This window comes from Clavelina lepadiformis, chromosome 7 (assembly GCF_947623445.1).
Source record: "Clavelina lepadiformis chromosome 7, kaClaLepa1.1, whole genome shotgun sequence".
In the NCBI taxonomy this organism is placed as follows: Eukaryota; Metazoa; Chordata; class Ascidiacea; order Aplousobranchia; family Clavelinidae; genus Clavelina; species Clavelina lepadiformis.
In genome coordinates, this window is record NC_135246.1 from 9,858,800 (window position 1) to 9,876,297 (window position 17,498).

The 17,498-nt window shown below is 34.7% G+C and overlaps 2 protein-coding genes across 3 annotated transcripts; both read right to left on the reverse strand.

Annotated features, from left to right (window-relative positions):
* Window positions 1-1,896: 1,896 nt before the first annotated feature.
* Window positions 1,897-7,090, reverse strand: LOC143464900 (tyrosine--tRNA ligase, cytoplasmic-like). Its single transcript, XM_076962941.1, has 16 exons — window positions 6,958-7,090; window positions 6,709-6,824; window positions 6,479-6,546; window positions 6,224-6,370; window positions 6,023-6,102; window positions 5,800-5,941; window positions 5,582-5,665; window positions 4,727-4,807; window positions 4,529-4,621; window positions 4,277-4,412; window positions 4,038-4,123; window positions 3,723-3,852; window positions 3,540-3,634; window positions 2,708-2,907; window positions 2,335-2,476; window positions 1,897-2,255 (listed from the first exon to the last, which is right to left on the reverse strand). The coding sequence occupies exons 1-16, from the start codon at window positions 7,044-7,046 to the stop codon at window positions 2,145-2,147; spliced, it is 1,800 nt and encodes a 599-aa protein (XP_076819056.1). The 5' UTR covers window positions 7,047-7,090; the 3' UTR covers window positions 1,897-2,144.
* Window positions 7,091-9,864: 2,774 nt separating this feature from the next.
* On the reverse strand, window positions 9,865-12,169 carry LOC143464901 (protein OSCP1-like). Of its 2 annotated transcripts, none has more exons than XM_076962944.1 (2): window positions 11,963-12,169; window positions 9,865-11,645 (listed from the first exon to the last, which is right to left on the reverse strand). In XM_076962944.1, the coding sequence occupies exon 2, from the start codon at window positions 10,984-10,986 to the stop codon at window positions 9,865-9,867; it is 1,122 nt and encodes a 373-aa protein (XP_076819059.1). In that variant the 5' UTR covers window positions 10,987-11,645; window positions 11,963-12,169. The 2 variants fall into 2 exon arrangements, with proteins under 2 accessions (XP_076819059.1, XP_076819058.1); XM_076962943.1 differs by having other exon boundaries at window positions 9,865-11,701.
* Between the last annotated feature and the right edge of the window lie 5,329 nt (window positions 12,170-17,498).

Below are 17,498 nucleotides of genomic sequence, written 5' to 3' on the forward strand. Positions count from 1 at the left end.
CTCTGCCCTATAAATCAGACAAACATAAAGACGAAAGTGAAAATAAGGACATTTCTTAGAAATAAGGACAAAACTATTTTCTAAGACACAGACCTTCAAAATAAAGACAAATATTGGAAATAAGGACGGTATGGCAACCCTGGCTGTAACTGATAACCATAGGTGGGCAGTACCGCGGTACTATAGTACCGAATTACTGTACGGCGGTACTTTTTCAGTACCTATACCTATAGCCTACTGTCGGTAGGCTATTTTAAAAAAAAAGTACTGAATCTCTGTATCGAATTACTTTTTTCAAGAAATTTCAGTCGGTCCCGGTACTTTTCAAGTGATAATTCCAAAGTTTTAACAAGTATGTTTTCAAAAATACATGTTAATTAATCCTTAATATCAAATTTAGCATCTGTTGCTCTTTTTTATGTAAAAATGTCAAGTAAAATTGCAAGCGATTAACGTCACATATGTTTTTACCTGAAGTAACCTTTACCCAGAGCATAATAACGGCAAACATTGCATGTGCAGCAGCATTTTTTTCGCAAAAAGTGCCAGTACCGAGTACCAACAAAGTACCGAACTACTTTTTAAAAATAGTACCGAATACCGGAACCGTCAGTACATTTTTGCTAAGTACCGGTACCGAAGATACAAGACCTTGCGGCATTGCCAAAGCCATTTTTCAAGAAGCGGCAGAGGGGACTAGAACAGGAGGTCGGATAACATAGAGTGACCCGAATCGACTGTCATTTGCAGAAACAAGAAAACTTGCACATGATCGTCTAAAATGGAAAAGGATTATTCACGACACCACGTGATGCGGATCGTTTTCCACCTAAGGGACACAAATCAAGACAGATTTATAAGCAACCGTTTATTTCTACTGTTAATTTCAGACAAGAATTTTAAACAAGAAGGATTTCAGCCCAAAAACTCTTATAAACTTTGATTTACCTACAAAAACGTTGAAGTAGAAATTTAGTAAATTTAGGCAATAAACTTTTTTTCCAAAGCAGTGCGCAAAAGACGGCAGTTTTAGGCCACATAAATGTAACTTATGGACTTCTTGATCACAAAATCTAACATGAGCGCCTGATTAAGTTAATTACTTGTACACACTAATTTTTTATTTCTGGTACAAAAATGACGCTTTTGACAGTCGTCTAAAACATTTAAGAAAAATATGAACTTCAGCAAGTTGTTACCAAGATTAGCTAGCTTGTTTTGTGCAATACTGGTACAATTTGTCTATATTTACATCCAAAAAAACATCCTAGAGAGCGCAAGAATAAAGTCGTTTGGTTCGGAAGTTTTTTAAAAATTTCAGCCTCATTTCAGCATTATTAACCAACATTGATTTTATGTGATCGAATATTTTACAAGCTGAATCGAGATTAGAAAAACGCCAAGAGGGAAAAAGTAACTGATTTTACGCTGTTGGTATATTACAGCTAAGAATATATTCTCTTCACATAAAAAAATCACTGTCGTGTTTTGAGTTCACTAATAGTTACCCTGAGTTAATCTCTTTCTGAATACAACTTGACTGAGATAAAGTCCAACTGCAGAGTAAGCTATAACATAACAACACTAAGGTTATGTAAGTAAAAGATAAAAATTTTGTTAACATGAACTACAGAACAATTGCTAATAAAATACTTTGGATTGCCTTAAAATCAATTGACAAATGTCGTACATGGAAATGCAATTTTCACTCGGCTTCATTCTCATTGAAGTCGTGACACAAAGCTGGAGGTATGATCGCAATAAATTTCTTGAACTTTCCAAATCGACGGATTAAGTGCAAAAGCCGCTAAGTCGCTCATTGAGTAACTTGACTCACCTCAGTAAAACCACCTTTTAGATTTACCTATTTTTCCGTAAGATTACATGGAATACAAATAAGCTGCGAGCAATTTTAATGCAATAGCACTCCACAAAGTGCGTTTATGATCAGGACGGCTTTATTATTTCATGATTAATGCATCACAGCAGTATACCTACTACTTTGAGCAATAACAATCTTCATAAAAGTTTCATATATTCAAAAGCAATTCCTGTTAAACGGTAAACTTCTACCCAAAACTCCTCTTCCCGTAAAACCCACATTTTTACTATTTGCCCACACCAACGCGCTAAAAATCGAACATTTAGCTAATAGCAGCATTTCTAAAAGTTGGCGCAGTGACGTTTCCATTCGAAGTTTGCAATGACTTGTCTTTCCATGTGGCAATACCATCATTCGTAACAAGCAAATCAACCTGAGGTTGTGAAAACATTTAAATAATTTTTTGTCTACTTAGAATACGAGCAAGTTCAGAGAAGGGACAAACATTCTACCTGAACTTTTTCCCAAACTTTTTTCTTGGGATTTAAACGTTCATCAGGGGTTGCATGCGATAAACCTTCAATAAATACTTTATCACCTTGCACTGATCCTGGAGGAGGATTAAGAACCTCAACTTCTTTCGACGTCTCTGTCCTGTAAATCAGCAAAAACAAAGCGTGTAACGATCTTATCTGTTGTAGTAATGAACCTTCAACAACGACAACATTATTCGTAACGATAAAATGACATTTAAACTTTTTTTTACGTTATAAGCAAAACTATATTTTATTAGGGCCAAATACAATTTCAACCAATTATGGATTAAAAGAATTAAACCCAGGGTACAACACAGCAAAAACAGCATGAATGTAGAAAAGTACATACTTATTAGTTGCACAAAGTAACATGGCCTGGGATTCTATTCCTCTCATTTTCTGAGGTTTTAAATTGCAAACACAAACCACCAGTCGCTCTTGTAGAATCTCCAGTGGGACAAAACCTGCTAATCCAGACACTACCGTGCGGGGTCCACTTTCTTCACCAAAGTCGATTGTTTCAACATACAAGGAATCTGCATCTGGATGCTGCAATGATTATTAATTAATTCACCTATCATTAAAAATTAACTATATGGTTATGGACTATCTATCTTTGACTACAAAACTAAAATATGACTGCGGACTAATTTTGGAATATTTCAATTAATATTTGCAACTACATATACAGTAAACCGCGCTTAATAAAGCATCGGTTTATGGAACAAACTGCTTATTAGAGCAGTTATCACTGATATAGAACGAAAAATGATTTTCCTGTTATAAATTCACCGCTTATTAGATCAACTTGACATGTGGCGACAAGCCCTTAACATAAAAAGCGGTAAAAGAGTGGACCTTGCCATTAAAGCATGATCACGCTATTGACCATGCAACAGAAATTGAAACCAGCATTCCAAAACACTGACTAGGAGTAAAAATGTACAGTAAATGAGAATAAAAAGCCTTGATATCAAAACTTGTCAGACTTTTATTTGTTACAACCACCACTTTGGCAGTGTAAACAGCTCTCATCGTTAATACATAAGCTGCTTATTACAACAGGTCTGTCATTCCCGATGGAGATCTATTAAGCAGTGTTTACTATGTTATTAAAACCACTGATTAAATTGAACTGAAATACATATCAGTTCTATTTTATGTCTTTTTTTTTCTCTCACCTTTTCTGCTTTAATAATTTTTCCCACTCTGAGATCAACACGCCCACCAATATCAACGTCATTATCTGTTTGTTTCTTTGCACCCTTTCCACCAGCTGTAAACAAAAATATGTACAATCATCAAATTATATTTCATATAAAAATATTTCAGGTAAACCTCTTTTTTAAATTTCTCAACCTCACCGATTTTAGTTCCATAAGCTTGCTTGGTCAATTTCTGTAGTTCAGGCTCTTGAAATTTTTTAATTATTGGGGCTAACAAACGATTAATAACAACTACTACACCATTCTTCAAATCTCCTGGATGTACAACCTATAAACAATAAAGAGCTTATAAAAAATCAAACAAAAAGACAATAGGATGTAAGAGCACACATGATAATTATCTTGTGTTAATTCAAGTTTCCTGATTTAACGACATATTTTGGAACAGATAAATCTGCCATTGCTGGGAAAAGTTTTGCAGTTTTATCTTTGAATAAACTATAATAGTTTCACCTCATTAGCGAAATCTTTTTCTAAATCTTCGTAAACTGTATATTTCTTGTTTCCCCCAAACTCCTCTTTTCGAACAACTTCAAACTCTACAGACATCAAAACGTACTTTAATTTGAAATAAAATGATTGTGCAGACAAAACCATCATGGCATGTTCTGATGTAAAATAAAAAAGTTAAACCGATACATGAACATGAAATAAAAAAAGCTGAGCAAAATAAATGATATAAACAAACTTACCTGAAAATATTGGGAAAACAACAAACTTCACAAAGGATAGAATGCCATTGTTTGTTATATTTCCAGGTTCACAAAAGGCTTTCTTTAATTTTCTTTTAACAGCCGCAGGCTCGTCTAACAAATCTATTTTTGAATCCTAACAGTACAATACGTGGTGTTACTGTTACTTAGTAACAAAGCTGTTAAATAGTGATTGCGTTAAAAGTAGAAAGCCTGAAATTAACAGAAAGTTGACAATGGAATAAATCTTACTTCTACTGATGAGCTCATTTTATCACCAGTGAGGCCTGGAACCATTGGATTCATGAAATGAATTCTTTTTTTATATCCCAATGCCGGTAAGCACTGCAGAACAAATGCAACTAACTGATTATAGTTGTAAATTGTATCTATTTCATTACACTGCAGTAATAAAGGGTTATAGTTCACAATAATAATCAGTCCACCCACTTTTTCAGCATAGGTGAAAATTTTCCTTTGATCCACGCCACCAAACTGCGCATCAACTTTTAAATATTCTTCATCCAATGCCTTTTTAAGGGATTTTATTTTATAACTTTTGTTATACTTTTAAATGTGATATTTCACTGGAACAAGTTAGGCAGCCCATTTTCAAAGATAGGCTGTTAGCTTTGGGGAAAGGATACAGTAGAATCCACTTAATATGGCCACTCACTTTATATGACCATTTTGGTAAGGTCCCAAATTTTGCCATATAAAATTCTTCATTTACTATGACCAGACTTCGGATACTATAACCACTTTTCCATCTTTTTAAGTTTTTGTATCAATTTTTCGTGTCTATTATGTAACTTGACAGTGACAATTGTGCCACGTGTATTCTCAATACACCTACTGATGTTCACATTAATGTTGCTGTTTAATGTTAATGAAATAAACGATGAATTTGATGTTTATTGTCATTTTGCGTTTAACTGTATTGATCCTGGTGTGATTAAACGATACGGTAGCGGTTTTGGTTACTGTGACAATTCGGATATTATGAACAAAATGGTCTGGTCTCAAGGTGGTCATAATAAGTAAAGTCTACTGGATATGTAAAAATTGATTTTAGTTGCTTAGTGTTGAATTGAAGTTTGGCATTAAAATTATGAGATATTAAAGTAATATATTTAATATAGATTTTGCTATGTTATAACTTTCAAGTGAAGAAAGCATGGAGCCAGACACAATAGCACCAAATGTATTATTTTATCATACTAAATAGTGACTACTTTTTTAGAAACGTAACACTTGCCGGGGGTTGGGTCTTTTAACCGTGATTAGAAGCTCAGTAAAACATACCTGTAGTCCAGGATACAGCAGTCCACTAAGCAATGGGTGTTCCACTTGTTTCACGACTTCAGCACCTGCTTTCTTTGCATCGTGCTGTGATTAAATTACAATCTAATCTCAGTGATGTTATTTTAGAAGCACCTAAACCCTTATGTGATACAAGTATGATAACCAAATATATTTCCTTAGCTTAGTAATCTTGTTACACAACAATCAACAAACTTTACCTCTGTGACAACAGAAGAAAGCTTGTACATGTCCAATGTGTATTCTTTGCTCAATTGAAAATCAGTTCCTTGGACAAATTTCAACTTCTCTAGCGGAACTTTGATTGACTTCAACATTTCTTTTATAACATATTCATAATATCTTTAAGAAAAATGGAAATAAATAGCGAAGTTTGACACAAGGCTGTACAATCAACATTTTAGCTCTAAAACTAAAACTTGCTTGGATCGAAGGTTGAGTAAGTCCCACGGCGCTTTCATGTTATCTAAATAACCATGCAGATCTGCCAAAAGTATAGTAACCTGAAATAGAAGCAAAATAAGCGGTAAGTTTTAAAAAGTTTTGAAAATAAGCACGTACCTGGGTCCAGTATTGATACTTTTTCTAAAAACAAGTTGAAAATATAAGCATAATATAGGCTACCTCACATCCTGCTTTAAGAAAATCCCCTATCTTTGACATTGGTACAAAGTAAGCAACATGAGGTTTTCCTGTGGTGGCTGATCCCCAGTAAAGTTTTATATCACGAGTTTTAAGAAGTTCGTTTAATTTGTCCTCTCCAAGAACTTCCTGAAAATGTATGTGAGTAAAATGTAAAACATTCATAAAATGTACCAAGAAACAAATTCAATTATTTTTTTAACTTTTTGAATACACTAGTATTAAATAGAATACTACCTGCAAGTTTCTAACAATGAGATGCTTTTTTTCTTCAAATGAAAGTTCTGTCATTGTAATCTTGTTGTCTGAAATTAATTTGAAAGGGAAGAAATATAAAGTGATTTTACTTTTGATTCACCACTCTTCATTTTGTGATCTCATTTCCAGGAAAGTTGACAAACAAAAACATATATGCAATCCAAAAGTATTTCTTTGGCAGTAAGACGTTATAACTCTCAAGGTATTACCTTTGGACACAGAAGGAAAATGGAAATCTCTCTTTTCAAGAATTTCAATATGCTTTTTCCACCTTACTATATGCACAAACTTCTGAGGAATATTTGACGATAAATTATGAAGCTGCCTGTTTAAAGAGAGGAAATCATTGAAACAACACAGCGTTTCCAGCAATTAAGCAGAAGTGGCAAATAAATGGGTGTGAACACAAATGCTGATAATGAAAAATCTTCACGATGCAAGTTTCTTGTAATATTTACCTGATATCACTTTCACCGGGTTGAAATCCGTTAATATAACTCTGACTAGATAGAATATTATTCAGCTCTTCTAAATTCCATGCAGACATATTCCATGATAAATCAACAAAAATGCAATATTCTAAAGTATATGTGTATTACAAGATGAAGACAGATACATGAACCAATAATAACAAACAACTGAGTTGTATGTAGGAGGTGTTGCATGCAGCAGACAATTACTTTCAAAACTTACAAAACACCGGTACAGCTACTGGTATGAACATTACGTTATACATTATATTACACAAAAAATTGCTAAGTGCCCTTTTGCACTGCACTCCTTCACTCACTAGTTAACACAACCAAAAAGCAAGTGATACCTGCACTTGGTACTCAATAAAGTCTTTATTGTGATAAATTTACTTATTTTCAACTTCTGCTGTTAATCATGCAAATGTTCACAGGATATACAAAATAGCTTGGTGATACACAAGTGGCCTGCATTTGATCCACACTCAGTTGATGCATGATTCAAAGTTTTCAAATGTTTAAAACTTTGAATTATAAAGAGGAAAATTTCATGACCAAATGTATGTATGATAGAAGCTTTAGTGAACAATAACTTAACAGAAGTAAATCACATCGAAAAACAAATCAGATGTGGACTACTATCTACTGGTATTGGTACATGGTATCATACCATATTTGCAATTTATAACATACTCACTGCTATTGATATGTATTATATTATACAATTACACTATCAATTTAATATTTTTAGTAAGACTTAACTGCAGCAGAAGCCTTAATTTTTCCTGGAAAAATAACAAGACACAATACAAATCACAGTTATATATGGTGTAGAAAACCATGTCTTATAATATCTAGTACCACCACATGGTCTACAAAAAATCGCAACACATACATCTTTGGCTTTTGAACTTACAATATACAAGCCACAACCAAAAGGTAAAGTGCGTTCATTTGGTACATTTTTTGGAATCAATCACAAACTAAATAGTGATTAGTGAAACAACAAGTTGAACGCATATAAAATAATATTTATCAAATTAACAGTGAAAGACATACCAATTAAGTACAACTGTAGAATATTTTACAATATAGGTTATTATACTGTATAGCATGTAAGAGTTGTGAATGATGTTACGAACAAGATAAATCTGCTGAAAGTATATTTACTACATTGTACTACTAAATCAAGTCTTGTGCAAAACTTTAGGAAAACTAATAAGCTATATATATAATACAAAATATATACCAGTGCAAATGTGAGCTGCTACTACAAAACAAAGCAAATGGGAAATTTACTTCAACCATCACAATCACTCTCACATAAAAAATTTTGGCAGTGAGCAATAAATTCAAAATCGATCGCATTTTTGATTTATATGATGTATAATATTATACTGAAATTGTTATACATTGTGTACATATTGTGAATACCGATACTGGAAAACTTTATGGATAATAAACATCTATAAATTGTACATACATTCATAACAACAATTATCACATACAGAGAAAACTAGTTAACTTAAGGCTTTACTTATGTGCTAAATTGTATATATACGCACATCAAAATGTACCCACTTTCTACATGGTAAGAAGAAATCCAGAACATTGCAGTAGTTGTATACAGTACATCATACATATTACGCACATAAGCAGAATAGCTGAACGCTAAATTTTACAAGAACATTCGAAGGCCAATACATAGTGTGCATACTAGCATAAAATATATATATATCTTTATATGCATCAAGGCAGAATATGTTATGCAAACATTGTTTATTTTTTTTTCACAGCAGTAGCTACAATTTAAATAATGATATGTTTTTCACAACAGTGGTTACAACTTAAATAGTGATCAATTTTGCTACAAAAGTGGTAAAATTGTTAGATTTAAAAATAAACAAATGAGAAGATTAGGCTTCACAAAATTAAGTGCAAATATTGTTTTGTATCAATGTACAAAAATGTTATTCATAGAACACAAATACCAATTTTCCATACTACATAGAATTTTCCAGAAACTTGTGCTAATAGATGATCATAATATTATGATGAAATCTCACTTCAACGTACATACATATATATATATATATAAATATATATGTATCTATACATAATACTACTGGTATATTCTCCAACGATACCACAAAAGCACAATTGCAGTATATATACAACACAATATAGCCACTTTTGACAGTTCAAAATTCACAAAAACCAACTTTATCAACAAAAAAGTTATATATAGTTGTCATAGTAGGAATTGGTCAATACAAAACCCAAGCCCAAAAAGTTTCAACTAAGACTGCCAAAAAAATATTTAGGCAAATATGAACACTAATTCTGATGAGTGGTTAACTCATATACAACAAAAAGTAATTGTATCAACTTAAGTGAGAATTTTAAGAAATGATCTACTTTGGTTGCTGAGCTGAAGAAGGGACACTATTGCTGAGCTGAAGAAGGGACACTATTGCTAATCATTAAAGATAATTATTATACAGAGTTCAACTTAGATTCCAAATCAACATTTCAGTAGATTATTTTGAAACAAAGCAAATTGTTCAATAATTGAGTCATCTTTGAAGTAAACTTGGGAAATATATTGACGAAACTTTATTGTTTGACGCTAATATGATAAACTTCAAGTCAGTGACTAAGATTGAATGACTTGGTGAAGTTACTTTCCGAGACTCGAGTCAAGTCAAGTAATTTAAAAACGTGATTCGAGTCATTACAACACTGCTTCAAGTTTATTCATGTCGACTTACATGACGTTATAGTTCACATCATACTGTTACCGAAATAATCGTTGTCATGGCACCTCCAATTATGATATTATTAATAAAGCAGTGAACTAAAATGCAGAAAATCGACTGTTGAAGTGGTACAAATTTATAGGTCCATTAATGACAGCAAATCTTCACCTTTTGTTTTGCTTGTCGATGAGCTGCTGTTTCCACTGATTGTTAAATCACCCACAATTTTTGAAAGTTCTGCTCCACCGTGCACGGTAGCTTTAATGTTCATCACGTTTTTGTCTGGTTCTTTAAAGTTGCTACTGGTAACATTAGTTGGTGGTGGGGGCTCATTGGTAGATGAAAACAACTGTAAACGGAATTCCTTGTTTGACGTGAGAGCTTCATTAGAACCAATGATTTGAGCAAGTAAACCAAGCTCTGCTTTGGCCAAGCGATGACTCTCCGCAAAAATTCCAGATGAGCTACTGTCTGACGTAATCGAGTAATCAGCACTATGGCAGTTGGTGTAAATATTTGTGCCGAGTGTTGTACTACGCTTTCCTCCTATCTCTGTAGATACATTAACAGGCGTGCTGGGTTTAAAACTACTTCCACATGGAAAATTAATCACCGTCTCCTTGTTAGCTCTGAACAAACGAACAGTTCCAGGGACATCAACACCTGGAGCAACTTCACCAGTTTTACGAATAATAAATCTTCCATCTTCATTTTGAACTTTCTCTGTGAGATAAATTGATACCTTGTTATTGGTATCCTGCAAAAAACCCAGGAGTGATTGTCTTATCATAATAAAATCCCCAACTGTCATGAGACCATAGATTTCAACAAGATTGTGAAATATTCCAGAGACCTTCTGATGAACAACGGCATTGCCAGCAACAAACTGAAGAACAGCGTCCAAGTGGTTTAATGTAATATGCAGTATGTCACCAGGCATTTCACACTGCGTAACTTGATATTTCACTGCCATTATCATTAGATCATACAATCTTTCCATGCTGTCTGCATTAACTTTCATAATCGAGGAATGGACAAGTTTATTGAAGATTGTTCGCAAAGTTTGTTTTGTGTACAGTGATTGAGGTTTCAACATTTCTATAAGGAATTGGTGACTGAACATAGTGCCAACTATGTCTGCAATAACCTTAGCAGCTCTTTCTTCTGGAATCTTTTGAGCTTTTAAGCGCTGGTCCAGAACATAAAGCATTTCTCCTCCCAAGTTGTAAAACAAAATAGGCAAGGCTTGAGATACCATGTTTTTTTAGTTTTAACTTTAAAATATGAATATAAACAGGTGATCAGATTATGCCTTTCTACTTAATATGAAAGTGTTAAATATAGTAGAATCCGCTTAATACGACCACGAATAATATGACTGCTTTATTTGATCATTTTGGTACGGTCCTGAACTTCACCATATAAAAATACTATAACAAGTCTTTGAATATTATGACTACTTTTTCTATCTCTTTTGAATATTTCCATGTCAGTTATGGTTTTCTTTGTTTTAGATCAACCATTTGAACCAAACACTCTTTTTTGAAAAGATTTTTTCCAAACTAACATGCTACCATCATTGTTAAAGAAATATATGACAAATTTGATATTTTTGTCATTTTGTGTCTAAAAGTGTCAACTCTGGTGTGATTATATATGCCATAGTGGAAGGTATGGCACCTGAACGCACAACATTCATCAACATGGACGGCAAATTTGTTATCTTCATGCTGATTTATAATAAATAAATAAAAAACATTGGTTGTTTGAACACCAATTTATAATAAATGTTCAAGGAGTTGAGGCTAAAGTGCATGCCACCACGGCAAAATTTGCATCTTTGCATGCAGGATTTTTTTCCAGAAAATACCAACTGCCAAAACTGAGCTTTCCAGGCGGTCATAATGGAAAGTGCACCTGTACGCACAAGATTCATCAAGGTGGATTTGCTATCTTCATGACAAATTCACGAACTATAATAAACAAACAAAGAAAATCTAGTTGTTTCAACACCACTGTATAGCCTTAAAAATAAACAAAACATTGAGATTTCAGCGCACACCATCATGCAAAAATTTTTGAATTTCACGCATTATTTCTAATTGAAAACTGCTGGCGGCCGGAGTTATGCAGCACTGCAGCAGCTTCGGTTATAGTGACCATTTGGATATTATGACCAAAAAGGTCTGATTCGAACAAATTTTTACAATTAAAGTGAAAGCGTAAAAACTTACTCTCAAATATGAAGGCTTTCTGGCAGCAGTAGCAAGTGTTTACCAACCTATTTACCAACTATACCTAGTGCACCCTACTATATACAGTATTCATTATTCAACTCCTGCTTCGGCAAAATAGGCCATTTAAACTGCAGCACTCCAGCTCCGTGATCGCCTCTGGTGGCCTGTGCAAATTTTATCCAGAATGTATATGACTGCAGCGGAAGCCCACAAAACGTTCTTCAAAATTTTTGTGCGTTAGGCTACATTTTCCTTAGTCCAAGCCCCTGAGGTTATATTAGAATTATGATTCTATAAATTCTATATCATGCCAAATCATTTTATACCGGCCAGAACAATGATCGGTCGTCACAATGAGTGAAGACGGTGTGTGCGTTCAAGTGACATGTGCGCTGAAGTAACCAACCATTGTGAGTCAGCGTAAAGGTATTTGCCTTTACTAAATTCATTATGTGAAATACTATTTTGCTGACTCACAATGCTTGGTTACTTGAGTGCACGGTGACTTGAGTTACTTGAGTGAGTACAGTACTTAAAAATCGACAACAATATCCAACAAATGTCAGAAAAAACTTACGCCGAGTGATGCGACGTCACAAAGCTTGACCACTTGGGCGCACTGGTCACTTCAGCGCACGACACCTTCATCATCGTTATGACCGCCGACCAGTGTTCTGGCTGGTATTGAGTTATTTATCATGATATAGAATCATAATCCTTATATAACCTCAGCGGTTTGTACTAAGAAAATTGTGTGCCAGTAATTTAGTTAATTTAAGCTAGCCTCAGTTTTCAGGCAGCATCTGGATGATGCAACAACCTATGTTGCCGATCATCTTATTTTCTGGATGATGCAATGGCCAATAAAAAACAGAGAGTGACTATTTCTCCGGAGGCAGGTCACGCAAACTGTAGCTAACGATAGGCAGTTAGGTTAGGAGAATGTCCACGCGAAAAGTTGATTTTAATTATGTAAGGTTTTATTGGAGTTAAATTTGGATTAGAAGGTAGATTTTTGTTATGTTTAGCTTGCTGCGTTGTTAGCAGGGTGGCCATCGGTCTGGACTAAAAACAAGGACGACTAAGAAACGAAAGAAGAGTAGAACCTTCAACATTGCACAACAGGAGAAGGCAATCAATGTTTCTAAAAAAAGAAAAAAACCAGACTCTATTTCCAAGTTATTAATTTTGGTATCTCTTTGGTACAAAATGGTACACTAAAGGGGTCGAAATGCCAAAAGTTGGAACCTTTACCCCAAAAATAAAACAAATATAAGCACGTTTCTTAGAAATAAGCACTTTAATATTTTCTAAGACATTGTAACCTACTTGAAAATAAGCACAAATCTTAGCAATAAGCACGGAATGGTAACCCTGGTTATAACTTATAACTTATAAGTTATAAGTATAATTAAGTTATGTTTACAAGAAACTCTGAAAAATAGCTTCGAACGCACAATTTTTTCACAATTACAAAAATAATGGCAGCCTAACATATAATGTTAAATACGTCACCCTACATTTACAAGTTGAGACTAGAGATGTACATTTTAAAAAATCGAATCCAAAACAATTCGGCTCTTGTTTTTGAAACTGATATTATTCTAATTACAATCATTGCCCACAGAGGTTTTGACTTATTTCGTATAATGCTTTTGAACACGATTATTACGTTACATGTTTTCACTGAACGTGAGTAAGCTATAAGCTACTTACTAGGCACTAGCGCTTCTAAAATTATTATAAAATTAAAAGCATTTAATCTTTACTGTGTTTAGTGTGTGGCGGTTGTGATAATTAATTTAAATAAGTTCTACAATTGGCATTTTAAAAGCGATCGTGTGTTCTCCAGTTACATGCAATTGAATATTTAAACAGGTGTATTTTTCATGCTTAATCGGTTATTTAAATATTGTAGCGCCAAGTGAAGTGTGTCAAGTAGCAATTGTGTTTTACGGCGTAAAGTTGGATGCTACATGGTCAAAAGTAGATGACGTAGAATAATACATGTGACATGTTACACGTAGCATGGTAAGCAACAGGTCTGTCGCCCATTGGTTGGATACAGCAGTATAGAAAATTTGGTTTGGTTAAAATCTCTCTCTTCTCATCATATCAGTTTACCTTCTGGATTATTCATTATTGAATTCAAGTGATAGCTCTATTCCAGGGGTGGGCAAACTTGTTCAATGAAAGAGTCGCTTGCGGAAAAATATGAACAGCAGCGAGCCGCAAAATCAGTAATGATTGTCAATTTGGTTGATATATTATTAGTAGTCATTTTGGGATATTACTTTTTAGCTAGAAGACCCATAAAAAACATGTCGGCGAGGCGCACTTTAACAGCCTTTGCCATAGACTCATAGAGTATAGAATCTATACCTGAAAACAATGTCGGATTCTATGTCTAGTGTTGCGTCATAAACGAAATGCTGGCCTAAATAAGCAAAACAATAGACAGAAACGTTCATAAACGGTACTCTTGGTAGCCTTTACAATTTTTTTGGAATTTTACGGTTCGACCAGAAGAGCCACAAAAAATATGCCGGAGAGCCGCATGCGGCTCGCGAGGACGCAAAGAAAACAGTCATTGTTGAAAAAGGCAATCAAGCAAGATTTGAACATATCTAAACGATTTATTTTTGATAACACACTTGTATAGAATGGCGTGAAAGTCGGTTTTCAATTACACTTTACTTTCACGAATTTGCTATTAGTTGTTACATTAGGTTTATTCACATTGGCATGATGATGCACGATTCACTGCAACGTCATGATAAGAAAAAATTTTAAGTCCGTGTAGCTCGGTTTTCAGATACGAAACTATACTCGAGTTAATATCAAAAACTTGTAAGAAGTTCTTTCTTAGCAGACAAAAAAGAACGACTTGACAATACCATAAATCCTTTTTTATATCGCATTCAGTGATATTGGAACGCAAGCAGGTACAATATTAGAAGCAGAATTTTCTGAAAGTTGCCCAACAAGATTGCGGACAAAGACGCACGAGATAAAACCAAAACGTACGATCTTGACTAGACGCAAACAAAGACTAAGTTTACAATATTTATGCCCACAATTTCTTGCTCACTTATATAATTATTATCGTTGTTAAAAATTCTCGTGCTGATTTCGCAGAAACCCACACAATTTAAGTTTCATTATCTGTTTAACTTTGTTTTTTATGTACCATTAATTTCATGTGAATTCGTACCATTTTTTGCTGTTAACCTTTGTACTTCGTCGCTTTTGATAAATTTCTTTCTTCTGTCTCGCTTGTATAGTTGTATGCTTATTTCTTTTCCCTATATGCTGAGTACCTTTGTCTTTGTGCTTAGATCGTTTTTACTCCACCCGTTTATTTTGCTTGCTCATTATTAACGCTTATGATTTTCGCTGTTTCAACTCATCTCATTGGGAGATGCAGTTTGCTTGAACAACCTTCGCCCCTGTGTTTTTTCACAAAATTTGTCGTCACCACCGCAGCTGCTAACGAAATTTCAGTATGTTGTTGTTTGCTGAATCTTTTCCTGGCATCCATATTGACGAAACTACTTCTGATACTCCGGCTGTCGCATCGTCAACAAGGCCCTAGTTACTTCATGTCTCGGCGCACCGATCTGGCTGAATGGCAACAAACGGTGATTCGTCCGGTACAAAAACAATTTCAGCCGTTTGGAAAAAAATATTGATGCCAGATCTTGCATTTCAAGTGTGAAGAAAACTGATTTGAAAACTTAGCGATCTTAGAAAGCTCTCATTTCATGACAACCGAACTTTGCAGCTTACGCACTTGCTTAACAAGTAACTGGTCACAATCGCGTCCTTATAATACGCTCGCGAGTGTTCTCTTCGGCCCTTTTCTTGTTCCCCTCCACAATCTTTACCCCAGTGTCGTTAATTGTCATAAATTTAACTGAGAATAGAGTAGCGCCAACAGCGAAGGATTTTACCTCACTATTTAGTGGGCGAAAAATAACTTGGTTCTCTATTTTAAACCTAAAGATACAATCATCATTTTCTCTGGCTGCTGCGGAACAGATTTAAGCTATAGTTTGGCATTTTCCAGAATCGACGCTAACAGTTTACCTAACGTACAGATGTGTGAGTAAAGACATTATAGTAAGGTACAAAATTGATTCTCGTTAAGCACTACCTAGGCCTATGCAAACTCGCAACATCAGATTGGAGAAATGAAACTTCAGAAAAAGTACTTTTATAACTTACTTTTTACGAACGAGTCCGCACCAGGTTTCTTGTCGACTGACTTTGCAAAATCGGACCAAAGTTATCGATGTTTCTCCGGTGCCGTAATAGTTTACTAGTGGCAAAAAAACTAACTTTCACGGCCATTGTACTAACTATTCGCCGTGTTAGGACTGAATATGAATCCCTCTATACGACTTCTTTTTTCTTGGTTCTCCAAGCATAATGTAACGTAATAACCACCACTTTATTGGAGAAACTCTTCGCTAAGAAGCTAGAGATGTTTGCAAGTAGATTTGATGTAAAGTAAGTGTCTGATCTGTTGATTGCAAATACACCTTGACGACAATAATCTGTCTTATGATTTTCCCCAGAAGAGTTTGCCGCTGCCCTTCAGCAAACAAAGCCATGCATACAAGTTCCGAACCCAGGCAAAATCCGCCCGTTTCTCTTATCATACTTCACGTAAGACCTGCCATGTAAGCGTGACTCTGCCACTTTCTGTTTGCGACATTAGAAAACTTCTCAAATCTGGAGACGGACCCTTGTTGTCACAAACCAATGGCTTCAAAAGCCGCCAGGGGTCCCAAAGAGCTATTGCCAAATATCTCTTTTGCGTTTCCTTTTAGCCAAGTCAGTCAAGTCAAGTCAAGCAAGCCAACAATGGGTAATTTTATGGCAAAAGACATCAAAGGTAGCTTGGAAACTATGAGTTGTATTTCCAAACTTTACAAATGCTTAATGATACAGTATATTGCCTCGCGGTCTTGCCTGCAAACTACTTCATTTCCTCCCTGACATGACATGACATGAACCACATGATAACGGAACTTCTCTACAACCAGGGATTTACAATATACTCATCACCGGTTACGAGCGGCAAAGATGGCAAGATAATATGCATTAAAAAGGACCTCCCACTAGGACCGACCTAAGTACGCCTTTGTAGAGGTCATAGCCATTGTGCACTCAGCGATAACGGCCGCAAAAAGGTGCATTATAAATTGGAGCATATCAAATGTAGATGAATTTAGTATGAATAAAAAGTAGTCCATATAGGTCAACTGTAAACGCCTTTCAGAACTTTAAATTTCTTAGAAGGTTGCACTGATAAAGATTTTTTAAATGCACAGTTTATTTCCAGTTTTAATCATTACAAGTACCAGATTGAATGATACTTTTCAAACCTATTTACAGCAATCTTTCTTCATAGTTGGCTTAACTTTTTCTTGAGATTAAAATTCATTTACCTTTTATAGTGTATACAATATAATATGTTTTGCAACCAAAAGCAGAATCATGTCAAAACGGAAGTGTGAAGCTGTTG

Excerpts from the sequence above, each read along its gene's own strand:
- LOC143464900 (XM_076962941.1), bottom strand. The coding sequence starts at position 7,046 with ATGTCTGCATGGAATTTAGAAGAGCTGAATAATATTCTATCTAGTCAG. Across the intron at positions 6,547-6,708 it reads TTTTCCTTCTGTGTCCAAAG|ACAACAAGATTACAATGACA; the intron begins GTAATACCTTGA and ends AATTAATTTCAG. Across the intron at positions 2,256-2,334 it reads AAGTTTGGGAAAAAGTTCAG|GTTGATTTGCTTGTTACGAA; the intron begins GTAGAATGTTTG and ends TCACAACCTCAG.
- LOC143464901 (XM_076962944.1), bottom strand. The coding sequence starts at position 10,986 with ATGGTATCTCAAGCCTTGCCTATTTTGTTTTACAACTTGGGAGGAGAA.